Source organism: Dipodomys ordii, unplaced genomic scaffold (genome assembly GCF_000151885.1).
Source record: "Dipodomys ordii isolate 6190 unplaced genomic scaffold, Dord_2.0 Scaffold39, whole genome shotgun sequence".
Taxonomy (NCBI): Eukaryota; Metazoa; Chordata; class Mammalia; order Rodentia; family Heteromyidae; genus Dipodomys; species Dipodomys ordii.
Genome location: NW_012267255.1, coordinates 11,850,604 through 11,861,751, shown reverse-complemented (window position 1 = coordinate 11,861,751; position 11,148 = coordinate 11,850,604). Strand labels below are relative to the sequence as shown.

Here is an 11,148-nt window from a genome sequence, read left to right as displayed (position 1 = left end):
CCCCCCCCCCCCCCCCGAGCCCGCGACCGACAAGTTTGGTCGGCCCTAGAATTGACGCTTACCCGTCCCCTTCCCTTTCCTCCGGTCGGAAAGAAGCCAAAGCCGATGATTTCGGTGGCTGTATTCTTTGTTTCTTCATTCTCCCAGCGCTCTTCTAGCCAAGCATACGCTCCGGTACTGAGCATTTCACCATTCTGAACGGATACACGTTCTCCTTTATCATTGGACAAAGTGGCGACACTAGTATTTGGATCACTCCCACAATCTTCACCTAATTATAAATCCTTCCTGCTTTTACTTCAGTTAAGGATTTTTGAAATTGCCACCATGTATTTTTACTAATTCCGATTTTACATTACGTTGGAAGGGGTAATTGCCATATTTAATGGTACAGTTGCATCACAGTTATATAGCCTTTATTTTTAGATCAAACAACATCAAGAAGTACACCACTTTTATCCTTTTTATCACTGAACTTTGTTTACACGTCCCCCATGTCGTTTTCTTTTCGTTAGTATCTGTAAAATTGCCTTAATGTAGGAGACATTTTGGTAGGGGTAATTTCTTAAAGGACAGTGATTCCACAGTTATTTTATTTTTGTCGGTCGTGGGGCCTGAACTCTGGGCCTGGGTGCTGTCCCTCAGCTCTTCAGCTCAAGGCTAGCACTCTACCACTTGAGCTACAGCGCCACTTTTTTCTGGTGGTTTTATTGGAGATAAAAGTCTCACGGTCTTTCCTGCCCAGGCTGGCTTTGAACCGTGATCCTCAGATGTCAGCCTCCTGAGTAGCTAGCATTACAGGCGTGAGCTACCAGCGCCTGGCATCGCTGGCTTTTTTTTTTTTATGTGGTACTGAGAAATCGAACCCAGGGCTTCAAGCATGCTAGGCAAGCATTCTACCACTAAGCCATATTCCCAGCCCAAATGTTCACTCTGTAAGTTGATGTAAAGAATTTCTTAAGTACCAAATATTGTTAACTGTGGACTAAAATGAAATATTTTATATAGCTTTTATTGGAAGGAACTTTACAATTCAGGTAGTTATAGATGCTTAAGACAGACACAGAGTAAAATATTTAAAGTGGTGTAGTTAGCAAAATTTAGGATTTGAGTTGTGCTAAAATTTGTGGCAGGTAATTTGAAGGGAGTAGAGAGTTCTCAAGGAGCTTAATTAAAGGTTCAAGTTCTCAAGTAGGCAGTTTCAATAAAGTATGATTAATTATTGCTAGAAGAGGGTCACTTCTCTGTGTTTCAGAAGAAGATTCCTACAGAATATAAAGTTAAATCTGGATACAGCCTCTGGTCTGAAGTTGATGACCGCTTGAACATGAAAATTACACACCTGTCCAGAAAAAAATCTGGAGAGATGCTTGAGATAGGAATGAAAGATGAGGTGCATTCCAGAAAAAGGAGAAAGATGATTAATATACATAATTCTTAAAAGACATAGTATGTTTACAGCCAAGTATATATACAGAGTACAAGTACTGAGGATTTTTGTTTTAAATTGGATTTTAAGAATGCAAAGTCTAGGGTAGGAGTAGCAGACAGCAACTCATTCTGAGTCCTGGATGATAAAACACAGCCCTATGTATCATGCTAAATAGTTTTTCCTTTATTTTGTACAAGGCCTTTGAAAATTGAAGCAATTTGCTGGCTTCATTATGCAAGAAGAATTTAAGGAAAGCAAAATTATAGTCTGTAACTAGAGGGCTAGTGAAATAGTTACAAAAAATTATATGCATCAAAAGTTCCTCAGTATTTAATCACAAATTATTCCTGTTATTTACCAGATACTGGTCTCTTGAATTCAATGCCTACATTCAAAATCCTGCCTCTTAAAAACAGCTGTGTGATCTTGAAGGAGTTATTTGGCTTCTTAAAAACTGAGAGAATAGGAACTACTTCATGAAGTGTTCTTCAAAAAAATTAATAAACCATTGAAAGGCCATTCCTGACTAAATATTCAGTGAATGTTATTTTACATTTATATCTCTAGTGTTATATATAGCTTGCTTTAGCTTTATATTTTGTATCTTTAGTCAATATTTAAAGTGACTAGCCTGCAGAATGCCCGTGGCTCATCCTAGTTACTCCAGTGGCTGAGAGCTGAGAGTAATAATTGGAAGCTAGCCTAGGCAGAAAATTAACCACCGGAAAACCAGTACTTTGGCTCAAAGTGATAGAGCACTAGCTTTGAGCAAAAGAGCTCAGAGACAGTACCCTAGGCCCTCAGTTCAAGCACCAGGACTAACAAACAATACTTAAATGAACACACACACATAAATACAAAATGACTTGTTTGTTCTCTAAAACATTCTCCCCTAAACAGAAATAGCATTGGAGGGATTTGCAGGGTGAAAATCATCTTTAGCCCTTTGTTTACACTTTTCAACTCCATGATTAAATTATTAGCAACTGTACATTACTCAGTTTTCATTTTGTTCTGCTTGGTTTAGTTTCATTGTCTTAGTTTAGGGTCAAAGGAAAATTTTCCTTCCACTCCTCCAAAGGTTGAAGTGAACTGAAGTTAACAGTGGGGAAAAAAAAGGCCTTTATTTGGGCTTAGTTTTACATAACATGGGAGCCTTCAGAATAAAGACACAAAAATTCAACATTTTTATGTTATACTCACCCAGTACAGTATTCCTGTTATTTGAGCAACTTACTTGATTAACTAAGAAAAGATTTTATGTTCATGTATTCCTTCCCCAATGCTCTACTTTATTACCTCAAAGTTTAGTGACTTAAAACAAAATGTACTCATAGTTTGTACAAATCAGAATTACTTCTTAAGTAGATCTTCAGCTCTGAGTCGCTTGTCAAGATTGCAGTCAGGCTCTACTGGAAAGCATGTATTTCCAAGCTCACTCATGGTTGTTGATAGGATTCCATTCCTCACTAGTTGTTGGACTAAGTCTTCCTTTTCTCACACTGTTAGCCATAGGCCTTCCTTGAGTCTTTCCTTGTGATCCTTTCCATAAAACTTGTTGCAACAGGAAAGTTCACTTCACACCGAGAAGTTAAGGAGGGCCATTAAGAGAGCTCAAGCTAGCAAGGTGGAAGTTACAGCCTTCCGTAACCTAATCATGGAAGTCATTTCCATGTTTGCCACATTACATTCATTACACACAGAGTGAGTACCAGAGAGGCAGGGACCATTGGGAGCCATGTCAGAATCTATCCCCCATACACATGGCTTAGTAGGAGTATATTTTATGTCAATAAATTTTGTCAACCTATGTGACCTAGGTTGAGGATATGATAGCACTCCAAAACATTTTGCATTTGTTTTTCCCGTGTTCACTATGGAGGTGAGTCTTTCATAAGTGATTTCTCTGTTTGGGACTCTCTATAAACATGTGAATAGTAAATTTTGAACTACAAACTTCTTTGATGTGTAAGTCTCCAATTTATCTGGTGAGTTGTATTACTATTATTTTGAGGCCAAGATTCATGAGCTTTTATATGGTCTCCAGTTCCTGGTGGATTCATTTCTACCTACTCATACCTTGAAGGTACGATCCTTCAGTAGCTTTAGCCTACTTTTATTACCTATTTCCTACATAATTCATTTTCAAAATCTCATCCTGTCAAGAGAATATTAAAGCCCACACTCCAAGCTGTGATGACTAAACAATTGCCTTGCACAAATTCTACCACTTTGACTTTCATGCCTTTTGATCTTTTCCTGTTCAGCACAGATGTTATTTGACTGACTTTAAAGGAATAATAGTCACAATGTATTACCCTTTAGCTAGCCACACCAAGTATCTTTGGAAAATGGCGAATTTAATTACTATACAGGTATTGACGGTTCCTTTATGGTAAATCTACCATATGAGCCCTTTTGATATGTAGTATTCTGAATTAGAGGAGATATATTATCCTAAAAGTGCTGTGGTTATATATAGTTCTGACAGAATTCTCAGGGAGAGGGTGCTTGCAAGTCTTTATTAGAGGAATGCTGCAATCCAATGGTGGAGATGGAGGAGAAGTTCAACTACTTCTTTTATTTATTTATTTTTGTCGGTTGGGAGACTTGAACTCTGGGCCTGGGCACTGTCCTCAGCTCTTCAGCTCAAGGCGAGCACTCTCCCACTTGAGCTACAGCGCCACTTACGGTTTTCTGGTGGTTTATTGGAGATAGGAGTCTCACGGTCTCTCCTGCCCGGGCTGGCTTTGAACCTCGATCCTCAGATCTCAGCCTCCTGAGTAGCTAGGATTACAGGCGTGAGCCACCAGCGCCCAGCTCAACTACTTCTTTTATAACTTTGTGTATTTCTTTGCCCTGGCTTTCCAGTTGAGAGGCCCCCTACCCCGCGGCCCCCTTTTTTTTTTTTTTTTGGGCTGAAGCTAGAAATCAGGGCATTTATAATGCAAGAGTTTTTAGATTACTTAAATACTATTTTGCCAAATCGGATGTCCCTAAATTTTAATACGTTTAACTCAGCATCGAAATTTATCTACTTAACCAATTTTTTTTTTTTTGGTCGTCGTGGGCCTTGAACTCTGGGCCTGAGCGCTGTCCCTCAGCTCTTCAGCTCAAGGCTACTGCTTGAGCCACTTCCCCAAAATTTGTTTTATTCCTAACCAAGCATGTTACACTGAATTTATATGGAAGTTTAGTTTTAAATTGAGTTATTTTAATTTTTTTTGGCCAGTCTTGGGGCTTGAACTCAGGGCCTGGGCACTGTCTCTGAGCTTCTTTTGCTCAAGGCGAGCGAGTACTCTATCATTTGAGCCCCAGCGCCTCTTTATGGCCTTTTCTGTGTACGTGATACTGAAGAATTGAACCCAGAGCGTCATGCATGCTAGGCAAGTACTTTACCCTAAGCCACATTCGCAGCCCAAATTCTGTTATTTTAATATTTTTAATGTATTTTATCTTTTACAATTAGATGTTCTCCTGGATTTGACTTCAGCTGATTTGCTTAATCTCTCTGAGCCTCAATTTCCTTAACTATAATGAAATGTGAGGGTGGCAACAGGGATTTTGAAAATATCTACCTCAGAGTTGTTGGATTGACTAGACTATCTGTAAAGCCTTAGCACAGTGCCTGGCAATAAATGGTTGTGGTGGTGGTTATATTCGTTATGAAAATAAAATTTGATGTTCTTAAAAATTACTTTTGTGATTGGGCCGTGGGTACTTATGTCTGTAATCCTAGCTACTCAGGAAGCTGAGATCTGAGGATCGCAGTTAAAAGCCAGCCTGGGGGCTGGGAAGGTAGCTCAATGGTAGAGCACTTGCCTTGCATGCATGAGGCCCTGGGTTCGATTCCTCAGCACCACATAAGCAAAAAGAAAAAAGCCATTAGTGGCGCTGTGGCTCAAGTGGTAGAGCGCTAGCCTTGAGCTGAAGAGCTGAGGGACAGCGCCCAGGCCCAGAGTTCAGGCCCCACGACCAGACACCCCCCCAAAAAAAGCCAGCCTGGGCAGGAAAGTCTATGAGACTCTTATTTCCAATTAACCACCAGAAAACTGGAAGTGGCATTATGGCTCAAGTGGTAGAACACTAGCCTTGAGCTGAAGGATAGCACTCAGGCCCAGAGTTCAAGCCCCACAACCGACGCATTCTACCACAGGAGCCACAGCACCGCTTCCAGTTTTTTGAGTGGTTTATTGGAGATAAGTCTCACGGACTTTCCTTGCCTGGGCTAGCTTTGAACCTCAATCCTCAGATCTCAGCCTCCTGAGTAGCAAGGATTACAGGCATGAGCCACCAGTGCCAAGCTGCCTAGGTTTTAAATAAGTAAAAGACCAAGCATTTGAATTGCCTCCATGTTATGCAGGCTGCAGGGCTTCTCAATGACAGCCTATCTTAGTAAATTTAAATAATATCCAAACTGCCTAAGTATACGTGATGGCAACAGAAACATGTAAGAAAGGGAGAGATATCCCAAAAGTGAACACTATGCATATTCGGTTCTTTTCTAACCCACTGTACCTTTGGTGGCTTTCTTGCCTGTCTAGTTTAGGGGGAAATATTTACATCATATAACCTACTTAGTATCATTTATTTTCAGAATTTTTTTTTTTTTTTGACGGTCGTGGGGCTTGAACTCTGGGCCTGGGCGCTGTCCCTCAGCTCTTCAGCTCAAGGCAAGCGCTCTACCACTTGAGCTACAGCGCCACTTCCGGTTTTCTGGTGGTTTATTGGAGATAGGAGTCTCACAGTCTTTCCTGCCCGGGCTGGCTTTGAACCACGATCCTCAGATCTCAGCCTCCTGAGTAGCTAGGATTACAGGCGTGAGCCACCAGCGCCCGGCTTATTTTCAGAATTTTTAACAGTTTCTTCCTGTGTGGTTTTCCACAGGTTTTAGATGGAGCAGGATTAGATATTGATTTCCATCTTGCCTCTCCAGAAGGGAAAACCTTAGTTTTTGAACAAAGAAAAACAGATGGAGTTCACACGTAAGTAATCTCCTCTATTTCTTTTAGTTAAATACCAGTGGACTATCTGCAGGGGCAGATAAATTTAGAAATAAATTAGGTAATTCCAAATGATTTGATACAGTTCTTATAGTGTACCATCTCCTAATCTAAAGCATATTCCGTTCATTGATTCCTTTGTCTCCATCCTTTTTCCCTTAGTTTCTTCAGCAGTGTGCCACCATAGGATCAATATCCAGCTACCATTTTTCCTTGCCTTTTTTTTTTTGTCGTGGGGCTTGATTTCTGGCCCTGGGCACTGTTCCCTCAGCTCTTCAGCTCAAGATTAGTGTTCTACCACTGGAGCCATAGCACCACTTCTGGTTTTCTGGGGCTTTCCTGCCTGGGCTGGCTATCCTCAGATCTCAGCCTCCTGAGGAGCTAGGTTTAGCTAAATCTCTTTTTTTTTTTTTTTTTTGCCAGTTCTGCAGACTGAACTCAGGACCTGGGCGCTGTCCCTCACCTCCTTTTGCTCAAGGCTAGCACTCTACTACTAGAGCCACAGCACCACTTGCATACACTTCTGTGTATGTGGTACTGAGGAATCAAACCCAGAACTTCATGCATGCTAGACAAGCACTCTACCACTAAGCCACATTCCCAGCCCCTTTTTTGCTTTTTGTTATTACAATTGGTTATAAAACATGAAATATTTACATTAAGTATTATTATTAAATATATGGCTATAGGAAGCCATAGACAGAAAATAAGAATCCAGAGTTCAACAAAAGGCCATGCATTTCTTCTTTCTCATTTCTTTTTTTTCGTATCTCATTGTCATGGTTCCCTGTACTATTACTTTATAGAACTCTCTTTAATTATGTTCAAACTAAACTGAACTTATAGAGAAGAAAAGCAAATATGGAATAGCTAATATTTACCATAAGCTAAGATTGGCATGTTATATGCTTCTAAGTCTTTCAAGCCATGATAAGACAGACTCTTTGATTCCCAATTCCCACTTTACAGATAAAGATGCCTACAGAAGTTAAGTAAGTCTGCAGGGACACACATGCAGGGTGGAGACAGGATGAAGCAAAACTTGCTTTGTACCATATGATGTTTAGAACATCCCTGGCACATAGCCTGTTGTAAGTACTAGCTATTATAACTATTGGCCTTCGTTAGCCAAAGTGCCTGGCATGTAACTGATACTCAGTAAACACTAAATATATGTGTAAATAAATTATAGGAATTAATCCTTATCCATCATTTTTTGGATACTAATTTAAAATACTTTAAAAGATGTATTTACTTATATAGAATAGAGAAATAGCAATTTAATTTTAGAAGTCATTTTAGAATCACTTAGAACTAACTTTTCTCTTTGTGTCAGCTTTGGGAGCTGAACTCTGAGCCTGGGCACTGTCACTCAGCTCTTCAGCTCAAGGCTAGCGCTCTACCACTCTTGAGCCACAGCACCACTTCCAGCTTTTTTTCTGCTTATATGGTGCTGAGGAATCGAACCCAGGGAGGGCCTAATGTATGCAAGGCAAGCACTCTACCACTGAGCCACCTTCCCAGCCCTCCCTCTCCTCTTTTTTTTTATTTTTGCAGTGCTAGGTATCAATTCCAGGGCCTTGCACATACTAGTAAAGTGTTATCCACTGAGCTCGACCCCTCATGTTTTGTCTTTAACAACCATATGAACAAAAAGTAGACTTTAGTTCATCCTTAAATTTTATTTTTATTTTTTTGGGGGGTCCGGTCGTGGGGCCTGAACTCTGGGCCTGGGCGCTGTCCATCAGCTCTTCAGCTCAAGGCTAGCGCTCTACCACTTGAGCTACAGCGCCACTTCTGGCTTTTTTCTTTTTGCTTATGTGGTGCTGAGGAATCGAACCCAGGGCCTCAGGCATGCAAGGCAAGCGCTCTACCACTGAGCCACCTTCCCAGCCTGCATCCTTAAATTTTAGAATAAAAAAATTATCAACTTTTATATCTACCCCTATTATCTGCCCTGTTACAGTGTTAAGTCAAAATTAACTGTCAAAATCAGGCATGCTGGGCATTGGTAGCTCATGCCTGTAATCCTGGCTACTCAGGAGGTTAAGACCTATGGATCAGAGTTCAGTCAGCCCCGGCAGTAAAGTCTCATTTCCCACTAGAAAACCAGAAGTGGTGCTGTAGCTCAAGAGGTCGAATGCTGCCAGGCACTGGTGGCTCACTCCTGTAATCCTAGCTATTCAAGAAGCTGAGATCTGAGGATTGCCGTTCAAAGTCAGCCTGGGCAGGAAAGGCTGTGAAACTCTCATCTCCAATAAACAATCAGAAAACCAGAAGTGGCCCAGTGGCTTAAGTGGTAGAGCTCTTGTCTTGAGCTGAAGAGCTGAGGGACAGCGTTCAGGCCTAGAGTTCAAGCCCCTTGACTGGAAAAAAAAATGTTAGCTTTGAGCAAAAGAGTTCAGGGAGTGGAGTTGAAGCTCCAAGATGACAAAAATAAAATAAGTCAAGCACCTGTGGCTCACGCCTACCCTTGCTACTCAAGACATTGAAATGTAGAAAATTGCAGCTTGAAGCCAGTCTATGCAGGAAAGACTGCAAGTTTCCACTCCAAAAATAACCATCAAAAATCTAAACTGGAGCCAGGCGCTGGTGGCTCACGTCTGTAATCCTAGCTACTCAGGAGGCTGAGATCTGAGGATCACGATTCAAAGCCAGCCCAGGCAGGAAAGTTTGTGACTCTTATCTCCAATAAACCACTAGAAAACGGGAAGTGGTGCTGTGGCTCAAGCGGTAGAGCACTTGCCTTGAGATGAAGAGCACAAGCACAGTGCCCAAGCCCAGAGTTCAAGGACCATGACCGACCAAAAAAAAAATCTAAGCTGGAGGTGTGGCTTAAGTGGTATAGCACCAGCACAACATGCAAACTGAGGGAAAATTCCTGCTAGAGGAAAAAAAGGAGTATTCTTGATTTATTTTGTAGAATTAACTCTAGTTGAGAGAAAAGAATAGAATATTTATTGGTTTTTGTTTTGTTTTGGTCAGCCGTGGTACCTGAACTCTGGGCCTGTGAGCTATCTCTCAGCTTTTCAGCTCAAGGCTAGGGCTCTAACCACTTGAGCCACAGAACCATTCCCGGCTTTTTGTTTTTTTCCTGCTTTTATGGTGCTGAGGAATCTAACTCAGGGCCTCATGAATGCGAAGCAAGCACTCTACCACTGAGCCACCTTCCCAGCCCCGTGATTTTTTTAAAACCTTATTCCACAAAAGTAAAATGACTGAAGTTACACTAATTTTTCTGAAAATTATTTTAGCATAAATTGACTTTTTACTTTTGCTTTATAGGAGAAACTTTTTTAACTAGTTCTAGTCCTTCAGATAGTATGGAATTTTTCTGCGCTTTGCATAATAATGGGCTGAATTCTCTATAGAATTCTCTAGTAATTGGCATGTACAATTAAACATAAAACTGGGTAGATAATGGAAGTCAGGAACCGTGCTGTAGACTCTCTTCTATGACATGAAGATCAGTCTACAGTCCTCCAAGAATACCATTAAATGCAGTATTGTTCTCACATTTTGTGTTTTCCCTGTGAGTTTGTGCTGCTTATGAGACTACCCAAGAGCCCAGTGATAGAAACAGAATTTTAATGAATAAAACTCAGGTTTGAGCTTTGAAGGGCTGCAAACCTAATTATTATATATGAATGTTTTGCCTTTTTGACCAATAGCAGACCCTTTAAGAATGCCCAGTCTAAATGAACACTGCCCTTCAAGAGTCATATATACTGGCTATATAGTTATTGTAATAGACTATTACATCTGATGGAATGTTTTCCTTTGCAAATACCTCACAGCTGGTTTAGATCACTTAATATTCACGTAATGTTTTTATTTTCCCTCATAAATTTGGCCTCCACCATATTCACCAGTATCTGTTCAACTTTCTTTCAAAGGTAAACTACCAACATTTATCACAAATGAGTGTGTTTTTGTAGAACTAATCTATATTCTTTGTAAACTCTACTACAGAGCATTATTTACATAGTTGGAAGCTCAGAAGAGACCACACTACTGCTTTTGCAAACAAAACAGCTCAGTTTACATGGTAATCTCAAAGAATAGCTTATCATGAATGCATATGAATTGAACATAAAATAATTTTCAATAATGTATGAATATTAAACTTTACTGTCTTGTACTTGTCTTTTCATCCTATCCTTTTCCAAAAATTAGATCATTTAATATTCTTCACCAAATAGATCCCAAGTATGTCTACATTGCAAGGTCTTGAATATAGTTGTTTCCAGGTTCTTTCTCTAGAAGCTATAAGTTATCCTCCAATATAAAGAAATCAGTAGCTGCCCAAATACAAAGCATTTTTTTTCATGTTTTTTTTTTTTTTAGTGTTAGTTTTTCCTTTGGTTCTAAATAGAAATACAGATAACTTAAGATGTGTCCTGTTTTCTATATACAGTATAGAGACTGAAGTTGGTGACTACATGTTTTGCTTTGACAATACATTCAGCACCATTTCTGAGAAAGTAATTTTCTTCGAATTAATCCTGGATAATATGGGAGAGCAGGCACCAGAAGAAGACTGGAAGAAATACATTACTGGTACAGATATGTTAGAGATGAAACTGGAAGACATTCTGGTTAGTATGATCTTATAAAGTATGATTAGTCACAGGGCCTCTTAACATGTGATAAGCATTAATATCTACATTATCTAGGCAGATCTGCTTTCAGTATTTTCTTTTTTTTTTTTTT

General features: G+C 40.0%; 1 protein-coding gene across 1 annotated transcript in view; it reads left to right on the top strand.

The window, feature by feature from the left end:
• Positions 1-11,148, top strand: part of Tmed5 (transmembrane emp24 protein transport domain containing 5) — a 13,952-nt gene that overhangs the window by 682 nt on the left and 2,122 nt on the right. The window contains exons 2-3 of the mRNA XM_013018368.1: positions 6,320-6,417; positions 10,853-11,033. Coding sequence (XP_012873822.1) covers positions 6,320-6,417; positions 10,853-11,033 — 279 coding nt within the window. The remainder of the gene's footprint in view (positions 1-6,319; positions 6,418-10,852; positions 11,034-11,148) is intronic.